Below are 23,477 nucleotides of genomic sequence, written 5' to 3'. Positions count from 1 at the left end.
ACCCTGTACCTTGTATCCCCGAGGTAAAGTTGCAACCATTATGCCAACCCATTAACTTGGGTGGAGAAGGGAAGGGCAGAGTGTTGTCCAGCTGCAGATTGGCATGTGTTTTTTTATACAGACTTAAACTCTGTCCTTAAGCATGTAAGCTTATATAAAACTTGTACCCCTTTTTCTTGCATTACAGTTGTATGGTAACTGGTATTCACTTTGGCTGCAGTAGATCAGTAGTGCTTGCAGCTGTTTTCAAATGTAAACAGTAGGTCTTAAAAGAAATGGTCTCTATTCATTAAACAGTAGAATTATAGGTACAGGAATTAAGACCTCTTGCCACCTAAGGCTTTCACAGGCTACATCGTTTATAAGAAGTGATACCAGTTCATTAACCAGTAGGACTGTAGCTGGAGGCATCAGGGACCACTGTCAACTAAAGCTTTCTCAGGCTTCTTGAATTCCTGTCATGAATCCCATCAAAAAGCTGTGGCAAAACTTGAGTTATTCCTTTTCCTTCAAAAAAAGCTATCCAGGAGGTTCCACCAGAACACAGAGACCAGTTGTACTTCATGTGCTGTTTTTGCTTAAGAAGATACAATACTTCTAAGTTATATTCAGTCTCAGCAGTCTATACCACAGTGTTGCAGAAGAAAAGTTCAGAACACTTTCAATGCAAAACAACTTACCTTGCCTTTGTAAATATTGGATGCTTTCTTTGGCTCTCCAAGATGTTTATCTGCAAGTCAGAATCAGCAAGAATTTGCAGATGCTGCTGTATGTCTAGGTCAGAGCCAGCCATTACAGTACAGGATCCTACTTTTTAGAATTTCTTAGGTAAGTGCTGTTAGCTGCCCTTATGGGACATTTTAAGCCTAAGCTAGTTTCCCTTTCATTGCTTGAATTAACCTATCCCATTTGGTGTTAGATTGGCCTTACCTATACCATGGTCGATAATTTCGCATTACCCCTAGTGAGAATACCTAGGATCATTCCATAGATAATTTGAGGACACTCGATAAATCATTTAGGATGTACTTCTTTCTATTAGTAGAAGAGGAGCTGGTTCTGGGGTAAATATTCTTTTTCCCATCCATAGATGTAAGTTGCGCTTGAATTTAGCCAACTATGAGCTTTTACATGGATGTGATGTCTGTTCCAGAGCAGCAATATCCTCTTTGAGATAAACCTGTTCCTCCAAATCTTTCTGTTGATGTTATAGAAGAGGTTTAAAACAAGTGTCTTTGATGCCATTTGACTTGCCGATGGGCAATAAATCAGTCAATATTGGGTTGGAAGATACCAGACACAGGACACCACTTAGCAGTCTGTAGGATACTGATTATAATAACAGAGCTTTGATTCAGTCTGCTTAGATCATATTGTTTAAGTCTTGTATCCTTTTAGTAAGCTATCTTTGTGGGCATTCCAGTTGCTGCATGTGTCTGGACAGATAAACACCAAAGAGGGCATTGTACTCAGTGACTGACATAATGAGTGCTGAGTAAAGGGGAACAACGACATCCCTAAAGCTAGATACAGTCTCTTTCCTTATAAGCTGTGCAATTTAAAATGTCTTTCTTACAACAGTTAACACATTTTTGATTCATCAGAGCCCCCTCCATACATAGTGTCATTTTTACTCCTTGTTATGCCACCTCAGCAGCAACCATTAAGGGATGCACTGGTGAAATAGTGGCCACAGTGTCTTGTATACACTTTCTCACCCATGCTGTTGATACCCAGACTCATTCAGAAAGCCAAAACTTCATCCTAGAAAAGCATGATAAACTACCCTTGGACATATAGCTAAGGGAGAACTTAGGTTTCTTTCTGGGGAAATGCATCTTATAATGGCCATTATTTCAGTAAGAATTTTAGAGTTGTTACTCCTGTCAGGTGTCTTACATAGTCTTCCCTAAAGAGAGGATGGTCATGAGAACTAACCATTTCTGTAAGCCAAAAGTGGACCCTGAGACTGACCTAATAATTTGATTAACTTTCCTATATTCTTCCTGTCATATGCAAACAAACACAAGTTTCTTCTTTATCTTCCCTGTGTGGGCATTTCACAGACAACTCATTTTTAACTTGTGAGAATGCAGCCCTTCGGAAAGACTTACCAAGTCCCACAAGATTAAATAGTCAAAGAATGAGATGCTACATTCTTCAGGTGGTTAGCTTACTGCATACATATGGCATTCTCAAAAACAAACTGTTGCTTGTGACTATAACTGGTCATTCCACCACTGATATGATCACTTCTTTGACCTTTGTGAGCGACATGATGTTGTACAATATTGAGGTTCATAGGTTCATAGTTTCATACTAGGCTATCTGCCCTGGGGCAATTATAAGCCTAGCCCGATTCTGTATGGCTTACGCCACCCCTTGATTTGAGTATACTGTGCCCTTTTTAAGGTTTAGTTTACTGTGCCTCTGTCTAATAGTGACACGGGAGTAATCCCTGGGACAAACCTACGATCCCCCATCCACCTATCGAGATTCTTCTTGAAGAGATTTAGTGAGGTGCTCTGCCTCACATGAACTGGAATTCTATTCCAGAGCAAAGGGAGCCTCTGGGTTATGAACCTGTCCCTCCAGCAAGTTCTATTTATTTCTGTGCTGAGGTTCAGGTCCCTCGAGCGTGTGGCTCTAAGGGATTTAGATTTACTGAGGTGGAGCATGTCCATTAATTCTGGATTTGACATAGCTTTGTATGTCAGGCATAGATCTCCTTGAAGTAGGCGGAATGCAACTGAGTAGAGCTGGAGTTTTTTTAACCGAGCAGCATATGGCATCTGTTTGAGACCCTTGATCCTCTTGGTGAGATACTTTTGGGGTCTTTCTAATTGCTGCAGGTGTCGGGTAAGGTACATCCCAAAAGGGGCATTGTATTCTATGATGGGCCTGATGAGGGATGAATAAAGAGGCATGATTACCTCTCTTGATCTAGATGTGAAACCCTTCATGATGATGTGGGCTATGTAGAAGGTCTTTCTAACCACTTTGGCAATGTGGTTTTCAAAGGAGAGATTGCTATCAACTTGGGTCCCCAGGTCCCTAATAACTTTCTATGTACTTAATGGGTTTCCGCCTATGTGGTAATTTGTGGGCACATTGTTTTTGCCAAAGGGTATGACTATACATTTTTTGGCATTTAGCTTTAAACCATGGCGCTGGCACCAGTTATTTGTCTCTGTGAGACCTTTTTGAAGGATGTTTGTGTCAGCTGGAGAGTTGATTATGGCGCCCAGTTTGCAGTCGTCTGCGAACTTGGTGAGCCATAGTCCTCCCACGTTTGCCTGTACCTCGGAAAAGTATATACCGAACAAGAGTGGTCCCGGGACAGAACCCTGTGGGACGCCACTTGTGACCAGATTCGAGTCTGACATGGCTCCAGCAACTCTCACTCTGTGGGTTCTGTCTTTGAGCCAGTTTGCGACCCATCTTGTGACATAGGGGTTTATATTTAAGCTGGATAGCTTATCTATGATGCCCGAGTGGGGGATTGTGTCAAATGCCTTTGCAAGGTCCAGATAGGCTGTGTGGACTACCTTCCCTTCATCTATGGCTTTGGTGACTGTTTCGAAGAAGTCAACCACTTTCAAAAGGCAGGATCTGCCCTTGACAAAGCCGAACTGGGTAGGATCTAGTGTCTGTAGGTCCCCAATGTCTTTGTTTATGAGCTCCATGATGATCCTCTCCATAGCCTTGCAGACTAAGCTAGTCAGACTTATGGGGCAATAGTTTCCAGGGTCCGTATAGGCTCCACCTTTGTGGAGTGGGACCACTGTTGCTGTACGCCATTCTGTGGGCACATATCCTGTAGTGAGGCCGAGATTGTATAGCTGTTTTATTTGAGGGATTAGTTCCTCTTGGAGTTCATGTAGGACGCAACCTGGGACGCCATCTGGTCCCATGGAAGCAGTGTTTTTTGCTTTGGAGAGGGCAGCCTTCACCTGAGCATCAGAGATGTTTGGGAGGCAGCCCTCTGCCAGGATAGATACTTGCTCTTTTGGGTCGGGGGGGGATTTTGCACTGAACCTGTCTGCCAGGATATTGGCGATGTCTGTGGGTTCAGTGCATTTTTTGTCGTTTAGAATCAACTCAGAACAAGTCTGGGAGTTGCATCCCAGGTTTCTAACATAACTGAAAAAAGCCTTATGATTGTCTTTGGTGTCCTGTGCAGTTTTTCTCTCAAAGCTGGCCTTGGAGGATTTTATGAGGGATCGTAATTTTTTGCTAGTACTGATCAGAGATGCCTTCCCTATTAGGGATTTTGCTCTATCATGTAGTAGCTTCCTCCTTCTGTTGTTTATTTATGGCAGGGGTCCACCAGACTGGACGCCTGCCTTTGGATGATTGGGTCTTGGTTTTGTTTGGGATAGCATGATCCATGCATTCCTGGAGATGTCCGTAGAATGCGTTTATATAGGATTCTGCAGTTTGGCCCGTAGTTTCCACTGGCCCTGAGGCCTTGAAGGATTCCACTTCGGTTTTGAGAAGTGAGAAGTTCGCTTTTGAGAAGTTTTTCACTGCGGTTTTCTGGGCTGGGGGTGGGGTCGGGATGTTGACATCCAGTGAAATTAATTTATGGTCTGATCTTACCAATGAGGGATATACTTCTGGTGTGGAGCATAGAGTCCCCATGTTGGTAATGATCAGGTCTAGTATGTTGTCCTCTCTTGTGGGAGTGGTGACTAGTTGTTCCATAGCATTTGAGTTTATAATTTCCAGGAACCTTTGGGCTAAGGTGCTGGGGCTTGAGTAGTGCTCCCAGTCAATGTTTGGGTAGTTGAAGTCGCCCAATATAATGGTGTTCGGAGAGATCTTCATGTTCTCCAATGTTTTCAGGAAAGCCAAGTGGGATTCCTGACTTTGAAAGGGTGGTCTGTAGGATGCTATAAACTGAAAAGCATTCTTGCCCACTGTTAGTTGCACATGGATGGTCTCCGATACTTCGTGCAATGCCACTAACCTGGAGGTGTGGATATCCTTGATAAATATGGAAACTCCCCCTCCTTTTGTGGTTCAGTCCGGGTTTTGGGGCCAAAAAGCATGATATGAGGTATAGCCTGGTAGTGCTGGGGTGCTCTCTGGAGTCTTGAACCAGGTTTCTGCCACTGCACAGATATTGATGTTCTCCATACTGAGGAGAGCTTCGAGTGCGTGCATCTTGAGGTTAAGACTTCTGACGTTTAGCAGCATTACCCTTAGTTTCTTGTTCCTTGTGCTGTCTATGGGGGTGGGTTTGACTTTTGCACCTTGCCTAAAAAAGGCACTATGGGGGTGGCAAGAGCCTTTGCCAATATCCGAAAGCCCAGTGGTGGCAGGTGCAAGCCGTCCCTAGCGAAGCAACGTGGCTTTTCGAGCATGTCATCCCAGGCTGACAGACACTGGATCCCCTTTGAATGACACCAAAATTTTAGCCAATTGTTAAAATCGACCATTTTGTCTTTGTACTGTGGCATCATTCTAGGTGAGGGTAAGATGCTGCTCAAGGTCAGGGTCATACCAGCCTGGGCTACATGATCAGAGAGCTCCTCTATGTCTCTTTTCATGTAGTCCAGGGAGGTACGTCTCAGGTCATTCACACCAGCATGTACAATGACTGAGTCATATTTGTATTTGCTTTGGAGTGACCTGAATGCTTGCGTTATGTGGCGGATCCTAGCACCCGACAGGCAGCTCACCGTGACCTTCTCTTTATTCAGCCTGGTGAGCGGGACGCCAGTGTGTCTGACAATAGAGTCACCTATTACAAGAGTATCAGGTGTGTTATTCAGCCTTAAGGGCTGTGGCTGCTTGGCACACTGACTTTGTGGGTTATGTGTTGTGCGTGTTTTGTTTTGAGGTAGCGTTTGTTTGGATGTCTGCTTTGGAGGTCTCTGTTGCTTAGGTAGATTTTTATTTAGAGCCTCCGAGTATGTTTTTGTGTATTTATGTGTTTGGTTCGCTGATGTGGTGGGACTATGTGATACTGGAATTGTGTTGTGTGAGGTTACCTTCTCCTCCTGACTGGTTACACCAGTTTTGAGATGAGAGAGCTCAGCCTCCAGTTTGGCTAAATAGTTGCATCTCTCACATATATTTGAACCTGTTTGGAGGAGGAGAGGGTTGTCCGTGTACATGAGACAGTTGTAACATTGCCTCAAAATTCCCAGATTCACCAGCTGGACTGGAGAGGAAACCATTGACTGACCTTTAGACATGCTAGAGTAATATAGGGAAACTGAATTTAAGACGGACCGATAGAGGACAGGGTAATCGTAGAGAGTATAAGAGTAAGTAGTGCTTATGACCTTGTCCATGCTAAACCCTTCTCCCAAACATTACAAGCTGGACATTCCAGAGCAAGGTCATCCTTTCAGACTTCCATTCAAAGAGATGTTTTTGCAAACGGACCACCCAGAAGAGTTTGCTAGGTATTCTGTTGTTGTTTTTGTTTATTGAAGATAGACCACATCTTTTAAAATAAGAAAGTCATTCTTACCTTCATCTATAGGAAGTATAATCCATCTTCACTAGCAGGTTCCCAGACTTTCATCATTTGTTCTAGGGAAGATACTCTATCCTTGTGCTTTTAGTACCAGTTTTTCTTGCTTCCTAGCCTATTAGCTTTACTCTATCAATCTTCTATAGGGAATTTGTTTGTAGTTTTCCAGAAAAGCTTGTTGTCAAAATGGATGAATGCACAAAGAAATTTAGGAAAGTATTCAAACAACAAAAAATGTTTTAGGTGTTGAGTAGTTCTTCTGCTTGGAGCATACAACTCTGTTGGTTATAAAAGATGGCAGTGCTTCTTGCAGATCTCTTGCTATGGTAAGTTTGTAGCTTTTTTCTTATTCATCTGGCTTTTCATGTTCCTTGATGAAGCTCTTCTAATGAGTCTATGTTTAATTTAATTTAGTTTATTTAGTTTCTTCTGCAATTATTGTCATGATATACAATATCAAAAACTTCACAAACATAAAGTACATTAAAACCACATCTTTCAAAGCAAAATTTTCTGCTGTGCCTGTTTCACCATCCTCCCACTGATCTGATCTTCCACCTTCTACTATATTTTATTTATTTATTTTTGTATTTATTATTATTAGTGCCAAATGAGTGCATTCTTCTTTTATTGTTTCATACATTTTCTTGTGTTTTCTAATTAATGTAACAGGCCATCTCAAAGTACATTTTTTCACTTTCGTACTTTATCATTGTTTTCTTAATGTTGTTAGGGACTGTTGTCCTGGCTTTCTTTTCTGTTAGTATGCAAGAAAGAAGCTGTGAATGATCTAGTTATTTAAATGTTGAAAGACACTTCTGAAATGTTTGATGTTACTTCCACTGCAGGTGTTGATAATTTAATATCTTACTTAAGAAGACTTGAAACATTGCTGTCTTGTTGAAACTTTGATCACAAAGAACGTAGTATTTCATTATGACTCTGTGCACATTCCATTTTTAATTCTGTGTTTCTTCATTTTATTTTGCTAATGAAATAAGTCTGAAGATCACAAGAGTAAGAAAACTAAGGATGTACTTCTATTCTGATGTTGCAGTATTTGTATCAGTAGGGAGTTTCTGCTTGCAACACCACCATCCGGCCAGTATACCAAAGTCTTAGTCCAGAAGGGTACGTGTGACGTTGGTTACCAGGGCCATAAACCAACGTTAGGTATAAAAGTGACGTCTGCACATATCCTCATCAGAATTTTTCTGCTGCAATGATCATTAGACACCCGTTTGCCAGTTCCACTTGTGCATCGTGCTTCTGCATCACATTTCTTAAGACGGCCGCATTTCAGTTCGTTAAAGACCTGATGACTGTTTTGGACCATTACAGGTAAGTGCCCATTGGGGTTTTCTTACTTATTTTGCTTACAGTTAGACTTACATGTTAGCTAGGAAAGGGAAGTGTGCTTCTGGGAGACAAATTCCTCACAAGTTCACACAAGATAAGTGTGTTTTTTGTCTAGGCGAGGCCCATGACCATACATCCTGTTCAATCTGTAAGTCATTCATCCCCCAAGATCCTACATAGGCGTTTAGCGGCTTTGAATCTTTATCTTGAAACCAACAACTTAAATGCTTGGCTTTAGGCATAGAGGGAGGAGTAGCCCATTCCAACAAGCCGCCTAGGAAGAAGGTGAAAAAAGCTAGGCCCAAATCCCAGGCTGCGCCTCAGGCATCTGATCAGGTTCTCGAGGCGATTGAAGACCCGGGGTCCATTCAGACGACGGTTTCCAAGGCAGGCCCGGGAATCTTAATGGGAGCCGGGGTGTGGGATACCGAAGGTACGTCCACTGAGGTAATTCAGCCATCAGAGTCTGATGGCAGAGGGGAACCACAGCTCGCGTTCACGGAGGCCCCTACTCATGCAAGGCCTACGTCCGCTTCTCTTCTGACTGCTACTACAACCCCTTTGAAAAGGAAACAGAAATCCAAGCACTGTGAACCAACACAGATGTCTGGCTGGGAATCTTTCTCTCAAAGTCTGTTTAAGGCCTTTCAGGCATTGCAATCACAGCAGCTTTCCCCTACTCTGACACTTAAACCAATCCATGTGTCTGAGGAACACTGCTCATCTTCTGAGGAGTCCTTCTCCTATGAAACACAAATTGAATCCCCCAAGGAATTCATTACTCCAGAAGAGGAGGGCTGTATTTCTCCTGAATCCCTAGGAGAAGAATTCAGCTTTGGGGATACTATTTCCCTCATGAGAGAATATTTTAAGTGGTAGGCCTCTGAGGTTTCAGAATCCAAGAAAAGGTACTTTGACATTTTGCAGATGGAACAGCCATCTCCCTTGGCTGTGCCTCCCTTACTGCCTGCTTTTCAGGATGCCTTCCTAGCTGCGTCACAGTCTCCTGTCTCCCAACCCCCAGCAGCTAAGTGACCTGATCATTTTTACAGGATCCCCCAAGATGCACAGTTCCTTTACAAGAACTCTCCTGTAGACCCAACTGTTATAGCTGTTTCTGCAGATAAGACATCCAGACATCTACCTACTACTGCTGTAAATTTATGGATAGGACAGGTAAAAAGGTATATATCTCCTCCACTCTGGCCATTAGGGCCCTGAAAAACCAAACCCACATGGCAAGGTATGTACTTGACACCATTTCAAAAGCCTCCTCTCTTTTGTGGGAGGTTCAGGATTCCCCTATCAGACGACAACTAAATTCACGTTTATCCACAGCATCCGAAGTGACCAGTCACTCTTAAGTACAGCTATGATGCTATGGAAGCTACATTCAAAGCTGCTGCTTCTGGATCAGTGCATCGAAGTTACTTCTGGGCATGGCTACAGCCCCTCCCCATGGATGTTCAAACTAAACTTCTGGATGCACCCTTAGACATTAAGGCCCTTTTCGGACAAGCCTCTGCTGAGCTTCTAAAATCCCTTCATGAGAAGCATAAAGAGTTACAAAACCTCAAACACCTTCTGATGTCCCCTATTCCTAGATATCATAGAAATTATTCTCAGAAACCCTCCTTTGTTAATAGGCAAGCCTTCCATTCAGCAACACAATCAAAGGGACGTAGACAGCTAAGAAAAACTTCTTCTGCCACATTTCCTTCCAGATCCTCTACCACACCCTTTCGAAGCCAGCCTGAACAATCCAGGCCTCCTCCACTGTGACTCACCCCTTCTGCATCCAGCAACACCCTTATCCCTTTGACCCACCCTCTCCCTCCCCTTCTGGTGGAAATTAACATCAGAACAGTGGGTCCTCTCCATCATCCAAAGAGGATATTACATGACTTGTGTATGCTCCCACCTTTTCAAGGGATTCCTCAACCACCAAAAAGCCAAATCCACCTGCCCCTCCCCCCCATCATTCATCATCTTCTAAATCAAGACACCATAGAACCATTGCCCACCCCTCAAAGGAACACAGGTTTTTATTCCAGAATGTTCCCGGTATCACGGAAAGAGGGTCCTTGGAGACCTATCCTGGATCTATCCTTTCTCAACCTCTTCCTCCATGTACCCAGTTTCCAAATGATCACCTTACCTCTACTCTTGCCTCTTATCCACTCCCAGGCATTCATGGTAGCTCTAGATCTCAAGGATGCCAACCTGCACATCCCCATTCACCCGGATTACAGGAAGTTCCTCAGATTTTCAGTAGGCTGCTGTCATTTTCAGTTCTCTGCATTGCCTTTTGGTCTATCCACTGCCTCAAGGGTGTTTACTAAGTGTCTAGCCCCTTTCATTGCCCATTGCAGGACCCAAGGTATACAGATGTATCTATACCTAAACGACCTACTCATCTTGCATCAAGACCACCATCTCCTACACCTTCATCTACAGCAGGTGTCAAATGCCCTCTCTCTTCTGGGATTCACGATAAACATAGAAAAATCTCACCTGACCCCCCTCACAGGACATGATTTTCCTGGGATGCAGACTCCGCACAGACTACATGAAGGCCTTCATCCCAGACCAATGGATTCAGGAACGGTCTGTTTTTCAATCATATCCTTACCCAAGCCGTCCTGACAGCTTGGGAATTCCTGAGATTGTTAGGCCACATGGCATCTCTTATACCCATGCTGCCTTTGGCAAGACTCCACCTGCGCAACATTCAGTGGGTGTTAAAAAAAAAAACTATGGACCCAACATTCCCAGCCCTTGAATTCCCCATTTCCACTACTCCTATGCCTAAAAAAGGAGATCCTGTGGTGGATATCTGCAATGCAGACAGACCTGGGGACCTAACTTCAGATCCCAGCACCGCTACAACAGCTGTCCACAGATGCTTTGGATCTGGGCTGGGGTGCAGTGTTGCAAACAAATCAACAATACCTTACTGTACTAGGAAAATGGTGTACTCTAAGGGTAAAAACCACATCAATATCAAGGAAATGAGAGCCCTGCTGTTAGCTCTTCGAACTTTCAAGCCCTCTATCCTGCCAGGAACCCTAAAAGTAATCACAGACGGTATGACTCCCTGTGGTTCTTAAACAAATAAGGGGGGACTAGGTCCTACCCACTATGCAGCCTTGCCATCCAGATGTGGAATCTAGATGATTCCCTCAGGGTCCACTTATTAGCCATGTATATTCCCTCAGAACAGAATGTTATGGCAAACACTTTTCCTAGACTTGACACACAGGTGGGGTATTCCACAAGCAGACCTGTTTTCCTCCCAAGTCAACAGGCAGATACCCAACTTCTGCACAAGGAACCCACATCCACAAGCTTTTCATGGGGGAGGGGGTGTTCCTGTACACCTTCCTCCCTTCACTCTAATCCAGAAAGTCCTCCTAAAAATTCAGAAGGACAGACCAAAAATCCTACTGGTGAATCCCTTTTGGCCAAGACAGCATTGGTTTCCCCTCCCATTTTCTCTATCCAAGGGCAGTCACCACAGGTTACCCCACCGTCTAGACCTACTGACACAGAACAAGGGGTCCCCTGCTGCACCCACAGGTAAACAACCTAAAACTGACCTGATGGGGTGATAGAATTCTGATCCCTTACAGACACCTTTATTCAGAGGATGTACTCAGTGTTCTGCAGGAGGCCAGAAAACCTAGCACTCGGAGAAACTATGTAGCTAAGTGGCTCAGATTCTCCAATTAGTGTCATAGAAACAACCAGGACCCCTCACTATCCCCATTCCAAGGGTCCTATCCTACTTGTGTAAGCTGTTCCAAACAGAACGTATTCTTCAATAAAAGTCCATTTGTCTGCCATTTCTGCCTGTCTGCCCATTTCACCTCCTCTGGCATCCAGACTGGAAGTCAAACTAGTAAAGGGAGTCCTCCACATCAAAACCCCATGGAAAAACCCATCCCTCCACTGTGGGATCTAAACTTTGTATTAGAAATACTAATCTTGCCCCACTTTGAACCAGCGCATTCTGCTTCCTCAAAACTGCACATTGAAAACAGTCCTGCTAGTTGCCCTCACCTCTGCCAGGAGGGTTTCAGAGACCCAAGCCCTGATGGCCACATCCCCCTACCTTGTTTTCCACAAGGACAGAGCTGTCCTCAAGACAGCCCTTCATTCATGCCCAAGGTAGTTAATGAACTGTCATTGAATCAGTCCATTAACCTACCTGTTTTCTATCTGCATCCACAAAATGCCTCAGAAAAGACCCTACATTCCCTGGATGTACACAGACAACTTCAATACTACTTAGACAGAACTGAAGATTTCAGGAAGTCAGATCAGTTATTTATTTCCTTCCATCCCAGAGCCCTAGGGAATGCTGTATGTAAGCAAACCATTGCCTCATGGATCTCTTAAGTCCATTTCCTTGTGCTACTCCCACCATAGGAAATCCTTACAAGGCAATATTAAACCTCATTGTACCAGAGCAGCTGCTTCCCCTACTGCCTTTTTCAAAGGCATAGACTCTTCTTCTATTTTAGAAGCAGCTATTTGGACCTCAGGATACACCTTCACCAAACACTACAAGCTGGACATAGCATCCTGTGCTAGAGCAGGATTTGCCAGGACTATCCTACAGGGTCTCCTCGACCACAGGAACCATTCCTCCTCCCAGGTTAATACTTAGAGCTCTGGTACTCTCCCTGCTGTTATGAATACTGCAACATCAGAATAGGACATAGAATAGTTGTGAGAGACCTTACCATAACCTTAGATGTCCTTCTCTTCTATGTTGCTGTATTCAGTCCCACCCACCTACCCACAGTCTCTTTCCAACTACTATCCCAGGTATCTCATGAGGACACATTGCCATCATCCCCCCCCCCCCCACCCCGGACTCTACCTACACAGCCATCCTACTGCCCTGGGACTGGCCTACATGTAAGTCTAAGTGTCTCAGATTAGGACCCTCCTGGTCAAACCTCACAGGCACTACGGTATGCGGTTTATGGCCCTGGTAACCGACGTCACACGTACCCTCCTGGACTAAGACTCTGGTATACTGGCCAGACGGTGGTGCTGCAAGTAGCAACTCCCTACTGTTATGAATACTGCAACATAGAAAAGAAGGACATCTAAGGTTATGGTAAGGTCTTACACAACTATTCTTTTCTGATAGTACAACAAATAAGGGACTGTGAAAATGTATTTAAAAATTTGTTAAGCATGGTAGAATTTTAATAAACCAATTACAGATTCAGACTGGGCATAATTAGATAAACTAAAGAGTCAAAAGAGGGAAAAGTTTTGAAAGCTTTAAAAAGATATGCACATCAAAGTCTGAAAGGATTGCAGATTATATGGTATTAAAATGTCTAGTACAGCACTGTTAGTATGAAATCATTGAATTAGTTTTAGGAGTTTCAACCACATGCATGTCCAAGGTTGTATCAATAGCATGGATTTAGCATATGGTGTTGTTTTCAATCCATGATGACTTGTTGGTGTGCGTAGTACCTTTGGTTCAGGTGACATTGTCTGTGTTGAGACACTTAAATTTTGCGTGTTTGTTGAGGTGGCCCTTTAGATCTTTCCTGAAAATGAGAAGGGAGAGGTTTTCTCATACATGGTTAGGTATGGAGTCCCATACGTTATAACCCAAGATGGAGAATACTTGTTCTGTGTGTTGAAGATCTATTGTAGAGAAATCTTCAAGTGAGTTGCACATTTCTAATGGATTCTTTAAAGAAAATTCCAGACAGAATTAAAGTTTTAAGCAGAAAATGTGTCTTGAGAGTATCTGAGGCAAACTGTTGCTTACTGTTTGGGATATATTGATCTGAACATCCACAACTTGCAAGAGAAATGGTAGAGAAGGTGGCAAACATAGTTTCATTCCAGTTCAGTAGTTACCTCTTATGCCTTACTCTGTATCTGCTGTTGAGAGTTTTATTTTTGTCATCTGCTCCTAGTCCTAACTTTTATCCCTGATTCTGCATTTGTAGTCTGTGGCTTCTGGAATAAGATATTCTATGATCCCCCTACTAATCTCATCCATGCACCAAGGGAAAAAAAACATTGGACGGTGATTTGAGGCTATATACCAGCAACAGATTGAAGTGGTAGCTTTATGGGTACACACCTGATTGATCACATTAATAACAGTATTTAAGGCATCTACATTAAATAACTGTCTCATAAACCCATATCAGTTTAAGTTCAGCAAGCAGTATATGATAACTCGATGTCAGCTAAAGTTCAGCAAAGAACTGTCTGATAACCCCTTGTCAGCTTAAGTGAAGCAAAGAACTGCCTGATAACCTCTTGTCAGCTTAAGTGAAGCAAAGAACTGCCTGATAACCCCATGTCAGCTTTATGTTAGCAAAGGATGTCTTACTGTGCTAATGAAAATTGTCAACTTGGTCCTCTAGATTGACTGGTGCCATGTTGCCTGATTTATTTAATTTTGCTTCATGTTTGTTCCTGTGACCCTTTCAGTCATAATCAAGCCTATAGACAGATAGCCTATAGCCTCAAACATGTAGGAAAAAAACAAAACTACCATAAAAAATTGTATTTTTAAATGTATATATAACTGTATACATTACTGCACTTTCTTCATCAAATACATTGTTTTCTGTTTTACTACTGTACATTCTATATTTTACAGTTCTGTAACTTCTCATCGCACTATGCTATGATATACTATTGTTTGCTCTATTCATTTGTACTCATCTCTGACTTTTGCATTTTTATCATATATGTGGAACTTTTGTATTTTTTTATGATTTCATGTATGTGGAGCTTTTCTCCCTGGGTTTCTGCTGAAAATGGGCACCTGTTTGCCCAGTCAGACCAACACGGTAGTCAAATATAAAATAAATAATAAATAGACCAGTACTGACAATTTAAACATAAATGACAGCATTTTGTATCAGTTCAAGGAAAGAAAATTCCAGTTTGCAGTTCACTTTATAAGGCATGACTATTTGTTTTAGACATAGCATTATGCAGTCAGTTTACAGTGCATGAAGATTTGTTACATGCCGCAATAAAGTATTCTAAATAAACTTTACTTAGTATGAGAAAGATGTTTTTTTTTTCCAAGTGATGTATTCACATTTTTTACTGAATAGATTTGCAAATGTTAAAAGTTCGTTGAGACATTAATTGTGGTATGTGGTTGTAGGCATATGTTTCTACATTCCAGTTATTGCATGGCTGTAGGTATACATTTCTACATGGGGATCATGTTATTTTGAGGTTATACAAAGACATTGTATATTCAGATTTATTAGTACCGTCTCAGAAACTGAAGAAAATGTTACTAGTACAATAATAAAATTGGCATACAGTAAAATAAGCTAAAAAAGTATTGCTAGTAGGATGAAACATTACTAAGTCCATATTTTCCCTCAGCGTTGTTAATACAAAACATGCTGGCAAAAATTGTTAGTATGATGTAAATTATGTGTGTAATTATTTGCATATTTAGCAATGTTTTCTAAGAGTCAACAGGAGTGATTTTATAAAGAATTTATTTAGAATTTAGATTTTGGCACTGGTCAGTGTATTCTTTGTCTTTGTAATAGTTGTGTCTGTAAGATTTTTTGGGTAGGTTTTAAGTTTTTCTTTCTGAAGACAGTTTGATTGTTTTATTTATCTCTTGGAGCCGTCTCTTGGAGCCGTGCCTGTGGAGATGTTATCAGTATTACTCTCAAAGATGGTTTTAAAGTTTTTGCCATGCTGTTAATGAAAGAAACATTGCCTAATTTGTTAAGCAAATCACTGGCACCAAATATTGCTTAACAGTTTTTAGTCATAGAACTCTTAATGTTGATGGACAGTTTGTAGTATGGAATAACCACAGAGCAAGTAAAAGTAGTAGCTGTTTCACTATTGAGTGCAGGCATAGTTTCCATCCCAGTTAAACTCAGTTAGAATCAACTTCTGTGCTTAATAGTGACCTGATTGTGTCCAATTAGACTTTTTGCATATCTTCTGTCCAGAAATAATGACTTTAAAAACTTTCGTTGTAATCCAAAAGTATAATTTCCAGAAACCAAGTTAGAAATTCTTATCTGCCTTGTAAGTTTCTCTTTTACCAGAGGGGATGGTTCCTATTGAAAATGTAGGTAACTGCTGGAGAATCCAATAAAGGCTGGACTACTATCTTTGATTGGAATAATCCTTCATGATACACGTCTAAGCAGTTAATTGTGTCCTTTTTAGCAATATGTTCAAATTTCAGAAAATCAACTGTATCATTCATATAATCAAAAAAAATAATGTCAGAATGTTGCATAACATTCCAAAGCATAAAAATATCATTCAGGTATCTAAGATATAATTTAATACTAGCCCAAATTTTACTAAGAAAAACATATTTGGCCTCCAGGAAGTTTCAGCGGCCTTAGTCAAATTTCGTGTCAAATTGTAGTTGTACATTCAACAGCTTTCATTAAGTAATTCATTAGTTTCACCTTTGCTTTTTATCCTTGAAGAAAAGTAGCCTTTTTGGGAATTTTATGACCTCATTTGCTACTGCTGTGCAGGAAAGCATATGTGCAATGCAAAGCTATAACGTTAGCAAATAGTTTTCTGTTCATTTCATATTTTATTTTGTGTAGACTTCTGAAAGCTAGCTAAGAGCTATGATGTTATGCATGACTGCCACTTGCTTTATAGAAAGCATCAGAATGGTGCAAGTTATGAACAGTAGTAGAAGCAGTATTTTTTCATGTTTTTTTATCTCTGAATACCAGACAAGTATAATGATTTTCTGACCTGCTGTAAAAAAAAAAAAAAAAAAAAAAAAAAAAAAACACACACATAAGTGTGATGCAAGCAATAAAGTCATTTTAAACAATGAAGTCCAAAACTTATTGTCACAATGGGGGGGGGGGGGTGTACAGTATGGCAACCTGTGATAGTTATACATACTAATTTTGAGATTGCTTTAGTGCGGAGTAAGGGGAATATGTCAATAGACTGCCAAGATTTAGCATGAATTCACTAAACTGTACTCTTTTCACTATACCACTCGCAGTTATATGCAGAATAAAACAGGAAATAAGGAGCTGCACAATTAAGATAAGCTTTTTTGTCAAGTTCTTAAAAAGTAAACACTGAGAGTTTTGCCTAACCACAGCCACCAGAAATACACCCAAACATGTAATAACCTTCCAGGTTTGAGTGAAAATGTGTCTATGAGGTCTGCCACGCTATGAAAGTTGAGGTTAAACATATTTAATCTTCAATATTGCTCTGATTTTATTTGAGGTTTAACACTATAAACATATTTTTTTATTTTTATCTTTTCAGGGTTCATATATTTTGTTCATAGTTTGTGTAGTTCATTTTGTATTTAATGAATTTTTCAACTTTGACTTATTGGCAAATTGATGAGTTAATATTTTATTGTTTAATTCAACCACCTAATTTCTGTATTTTTCATTTATTGACTGTTTAAATGGTTTTTGAATGAGTTTTAAATGGACCCTTACTCAGACTAATTATATATATGAAACCTGACTGATTTTTCGTTATTCTGGTGAAGTTGTAAATTGCTGGACAAAAGCGCTTCATGTTCTGCCTGAAATTAAAAAAATGTTTATTTTACTTTATCTATAAATGTTCTGATTTTATTTAATGGGATTCATTACCTGAGACTACATGAACCCCTTGTTATGGTTATTGGCTAGGAACTAAATATTGTTAATTGTGTTCACCAGAGGGAATGAAAACAGGGCTGCATGAAGTAAACTGAAACCAGAAGTAGGGTTGATGATACTGTTTCAGATAAAATCTCTCTTAACATCTTAATAAATGAATTCTTTAATAGTATGCAAATGTGTTGTACAAGTATGTTGTTATTTTCTGAACTGTAACATGCTTCTGTGTAGCTTTTTTTCTAGTAAGACGCTTTTTCTTTTTGTCATTTCCAGATGAGTTTCAGATGTAAACCATCATTCAGAGAGGCTGGATCACGCAATACCCGCGAGGTAAGGAAACAAGGCTTTATTTATTTAGTTACTTGCTTTGTTAGGAGATGGACCACTCTTTCTTGTTAATGAAACAAACCTTGCATAATTACTAATCTGCAGAATAAATGACAGGATTTACTATACTTTTATTTTATTATGATTTTGTTTTACCTGTGAACAGTCTGTTGTTCTCAGTAAATTTCTTTCTCTCTCTCTCTCTTTTGTTTTGGTAACTACCTCTCTTCTTTAAACATGTTTAATGACTAATACTTGGCTGTTTAAAGTTACCAAGTTTTTAGTATCTCATAAATTATATGCAACATTACCAAATGATGCTGTAATGAAGATAATGAATACATTTGTATGTAATGAAAGACTGAGCATGATAAACTTAAATGCAAAATTCTGGATTGTCAGAAGATTAAAAACTGAAATAGTATATTATGATGCGATGTTTGCTCTGAGAGTGTTGATGGAGAAGTACAGAGAAGGTCAGAAGGAGTTACATTGTCTCTTTGTAGACTTAGAGAAAGCATATGACAGGGTGCCTAGAGAGGAGTTGTGGTATTTTATGAGGAAGTTGGGAGTGGCAGAGAAGAATGTAAGAGTGGTGCAGAATATGTACAAGGGTAGTGTGACAGCGCTGAGATCTGCCATGGGAGTAACAAATGCGTTTAAGGTGGAGGTGGGATTGCATCAATGATCAGTTCTGAGCCCTTTCTTATTTGCACTGGTGATGGACAGGTTGACGGATGAGATCAGACAGGAGTCCCCGTGGACTATGATGTTTGCAGATGATGTGATATGTAGTGAGAGTAGGGAACAGGTTGAGGAGACCCTGGAGAGGTGGAGATATGCTCTAGAGAGGAGAGGAATGAAGGTCAGCCGGACTAAGACGGAATATATGTGTGTGAATGAAAGGGGGGATAGAGGAATGGTGAGGATGCAGGGAGTAGAGTTGGTGAAGGTGGATGAGTGTAAATACTTGGGATCAACAGTTCAGAGTAATGGCGAGTGTGGAAGAGGGGTGAAGAAAAGAGTACAGGCAGGGTGGAGTGGGTGGAGAAGAGTGTCAGGAGTGATTTGTGACAGACTAGTACCAGTAAGAGTGAAAGGGAAGGTCTGCAAAAGGGTGGTGAGACCAGCTATGTTATATGGGTTGGAGACAGTGGGATTAACAAAAAGGCAGGAGTCAGAACTGGATGTGGCAGAGTTAAAGATGTTAAGATTTGCACCGAGTGTCACAAGGGTAGACAGGATTAGGAATAAGTATATTAGAGGGTCAGCCCAGGTTGGACAGTTTGGAGACAAAGCCAGAGAGGTGAGATTGCGTTGGTTTGGACGTGCTGAGGTGGCATGCTGAGTATTTTGGGAAAAGGATGCTAAGGATGAAGCTGCCAGGTAAGAGGAAGGCCTAAGATAAGGTTCATGGTTGTTGTTAGAGAGGACATGCAGGTGGTTGGTGTGACAGAGCAAGCTGCAGAGGACAGGAAGAAATGGAAACAGGTGATCCGTTGTGGCGACCCCTAACTGGGAAAAGCCGAAAGAAGAAAATGTTCTCTAACTATTTTGAAGTGAAAGAAAACAAGTGAAATATTAAAACAGTAAAATTCTAGCACTTTAATATAGGTGACAAATATAAACATTGTGACGTTTCATAGATTTTAATCAGTGTCAAAACATCAAATTTTCCAATGTAACAAACTCTAATTGAGACAAACTCAGGGTGGTGCTGTTTAATGCTACCAGTTTAAACATGAAACTGCATTCCCCGGAAGCACTTCTCACCTTACAGGATGCTGACATCTGTGCGGCTACTGAGATGTGGTTCAAGGCCGCTGAGAGCAACCTGGCCATGCAAGGCTATAATGCTTTCCACATGTTCAGATCTCAAAATGAGCATAAGGGAACCAAAGGTGGAGGTGTGTCCATCTTGATTAAAACCAAATACACTTCAAGACTGGTCAAACAGCCTGACTCTCTTGAACTACTCTATGTCCAATTAACTTTTGGGAAAGTACCATACCACATCATTGTTAGCTATAGACCCCTATCGTGAACCAGGTAAGCACACTGCCTACCTCAATTTACTAGAGTCCCTCACCTTACAGCCCAATACCTTTGTCATGGGAGATTTAAACTATCATTCCATAAACTGGGGGACATACACAAGCAAAAACACACTCGCCCAGAGGTTCATGGATTTTAACACAAATGCTCTGGAATAGATAGTTTGCCCCCATCTAGGGGCTGTAATGTTCTGGACATAGTACTCATCAACATGGGGGATGGGTCACTGTACTTCCCCATGCGTGATGCCCTCCTTGCTTAGATCAGACTACAAATCAGTCTCGTTTGAAGTAAATACTAGAACTGACACCCTCACAGGAACAAAAATTATAAAAAAAACTTTACCAAAGCTAACTATGGCCTACTAAGCGATGGTATAAAAAGCTTCATACCACCTGCAATTGCAGACATTAAAGATCACTATGCAGAATTGTATGCAGATGCCCTGTACAAACACTTCAGTGACTGCATAAGTTCTGCTGTACCTGACTGGATCAAAACCGGGTCTTCCTGTAAAAATAAACCACCGTGGTGGGCTTCATGTATAAACAGATAATATAACAGGAGGAAGAAACTGTTGTCCAAAAGCAAGAGGGATATCACTCTACAGAGGAACAGTTCCCTCCTAAGTCTAATAAAGAAAATCAGAAATCTTGTAAAGTCTTCTAAAGCAAATTATGAAACTAAAATTGCAACCCTAGCCAAGGGTAATCATAAAGCATTCTTTAACTATATCCGAAGTCTAAAAGGGAATGCCAAACTATGTGCTGAACTGGTTGTAGATGGGATCACTCATACTACACAGGAAGTTGTCACCAATCTGCTAGCTGACAGATTCAACTCAAACTTCACCCCCCTGTTCCCACCTACAATATACCAAAGCATACCTGACACCAGCCGTCTGCCTAGTATCTCTAGAGGACAACTCATTTCTGCACTTACCAAGACCAAAAACATGGCCTCAGTGGGACCAGATAATATCCCAGGTTGTTTACTAAACTATCTAAAATAAGATCTAGCAGACCCACTTGGCATTCTGTTTAATCATAGCTTGAGAACTAGGTATGTTCCTGCAGAATTGAGTACAACAACAGGAATCCCCCTGCACAAAAGGTGGGGGGGGGGCATCAGCTGACTCTGGTACTACAGACCCATAAGTCTAATTAGCCTCATCTACAAGGCCAAGAAAAGAATTATCATGGACCTTATCAATAAGGACTTGGGTGACCTCCAAATGCTGGACCTAAACCAGTTTGGCTTTTGCTTATTAAACCTGGTGTACTTCTTTGAGAATGTCAAAGAAGGTAAGACAGTGCACACAGCCTATCTTGACCTTGCTAAGGCTTTCAACACAATTTCCCACTCTGACATCATTGAGAAACTTTCCCAGATAGATGGGTGGAAAATTGGCTCACTGACAGAACACACACTGTCAAAATAGGTGAATCCACCTCCATCAGTAGACCCATCACCAGTGGAGTACCACAGGGGTCTGTGCTGGGCCCCTTACTGTTTGGCTTCTATTTCTCAGAAATCCAGGCCAAAGTAGATGGCCTTTGGCTTACCAAGTTTGATGATGATTGCAAAGCAGGAGCAATCAAAGAGTCCCCCAACAATATCAACATATTACAAGAAGGAAATAGCAACACAGTTCAAAGCAGTGAGGACAACCATGCAAGTCCAAGCTCAAAATTAAATGTCTCAAAGCACTAATTCCAAAAACGTTGTCTTTATTGCGTGCACATTGGTAAGCGCTTTCACAGAATAGCTTCCTCAGACCATCAAAAAACAATATACCATCATTCAATTCATCCTTAAATACCCTAGTTGAAACAGTTATGACATCATGCTTCATCAATTGGTAGTCCTGACTTAAAGCAATAGAGCGTAAAAGGCACTTAGCCAGACATATTGCCATATATATATATATATATATATATATATATATATATATATATATATATGTGTGTGTGTGTGTGTGTGTGTATAGATACCAGAAAGATAACTTTCTATATATACAATAAAATATGCAATAATAGGATTAAATATAAAACTAAAAAGCATTACAATTCTAAAAAAGAAATAAAAACACTAAATACATGCTACAAAAAAGTAGCTAAGCTAAAAGGCTATTATCTAACATGCATTCTCTTAGACTTAAGAAAGGGTCTAATAGAGGCCCTTTCATTCAGTCCCTTGCCTTTATCGGCCCCCAGGCACGTGATCCATTTGACGTCTCTCTCTTCATTGATGTTCCTCGTGTCTCCCCCACATCGATTGGGTTTAATAACTTCCACTACCATAAATCTGGATGCATGATCCTGGCTTGTAAAACTCATATGCTTAGCCAAGGCATTAGAGATCATACCAGTTCCTACATTATAGATGTGTTCTCTAATTCTGTTTTTAAAAAGTCTATCTGTCTTCCCAATATAAAATGACTGACAGATTGTGCATATTGCAATATAAACAACATGCTGGGTATTCCTGAACATTGAAAACTGTACTCAGTACCTGTATCAGGGTGTACAGATTTCCCAGTCGTGTCTATGTAACTACAAAAGTTACACTGTTCACATGGGAAAGTTCCTAGCCCAGAAGTTTCCTTACAGTCAGCATGTGGGTAACACAGCATCCTTTTCAAATTGATCTCATTTTTTTATCTAAACTTTGGTTGTTCACCAGTATAATGCCTCCAATGACAGGATCTGTAATCAAGACCCCCCCCCCAATGTTTATTAAAGATCTCATATATCTTCTTAATATCTGCTGAATAAAACATCGGTATCCTGACCTCAGAGGTTTGTAAAGAACGAGTACCTCTCTCTCCTTCACACACATTGGAGAAGTAGGGTCTAACCCTGCCCAACCTAAGGGAATCCATATCGGACAACCCTACGTCTAGATCCTGTTGACTATAACCACGTTGTATGAATCTGTTGTTCAGGCTAACTAACTCAGATGAATAGCCTGTATCAGTGTTGTTTAGTCTTGACATACACATTCCTTCTCCTCTCACCACATTACGGAATACATGGTTAGGGTGCATGCTCTGCCTGGTTAGAAGTATGTTTCTATAACACTTCTTTCTGTGCACACCTGTGTTGATGGAGCCATTGCCTAACCTCTCCACAAAGACATCTAGGTATACCACCCTTGTGGGGGAGGAAACCATCGTAAATTTTAAATAATTAGTTAAACCATTCATATGCTCCTCAAACCCATTCAGAGGGTCCATGACACCTACCCAAATGAAAAAGACGTCATCTACGAAACGTCGGTAGAAAGGGATACATCTTTGAAAAAATTCCAGAGGAAATAACACTTCCTCCTCCCATAGAGCCAAAAATATGTTGGCATAGCTATTAGCACAAGATGTGCCCTTAGCTACGCCATCACATTGTAAATAACGTACATCACCAAACAAAAATATATTGTTTTCCAAAATAGTCTCTAAGAAGAGACTCAGCAAATCAACCAACTTCTCATCATATGAACTATGTTTGCTTAGATATCATCTCACGGAATCTACCCCTTTCAAGTTAGGGCTCACAGTGAAAAGGGATTGCACATCTAAAGTGACTAGA

The 23,477-nt window shown here is 40.9% G+C and overlaps 1 protein-coding gene across 1 annotated transcript in view; it reads left to right on the top strand.

The window, feature by feature from the left end:
• Window positions 1–23,477, top strand: part of LOC122811072 (diacylglycerol kinase zeta-like) — a 3,109,428-nt gene that overhangs the window by 1,255,098 nt on the left and 1,830,853 nt on the right. The window contains exon 6 of the mRNA XM_044082630.1: window positions 17,782–17,838. Coding sequence (XP_043938565.1) covers window positions 17,782–17,838 — 57 coding nt within the window. The remainder of the gene's footprint in view (window positions 1–17,781; window positions 17,839–23,477) is intronic.

This window comes from Protopterus annectens, chromosome 9.part0 (assembly GCF_019279795.1).
Source record: "Protopterus annectens isolate FY-2018-M chromosome 9.part0, PAN1.0, whole genome shotgun sequence".
NCBI classification, from domain to species: Eukaryota; Metazoa; Chordata; order Ceratodontiformes; family Protopteridae; genus Protopterus; species Protopterus annectens.
Note: the sequence above shows the minus strand (reverse complement) of the source record. Positions and strands in the feature narration are given on the sequence as shown.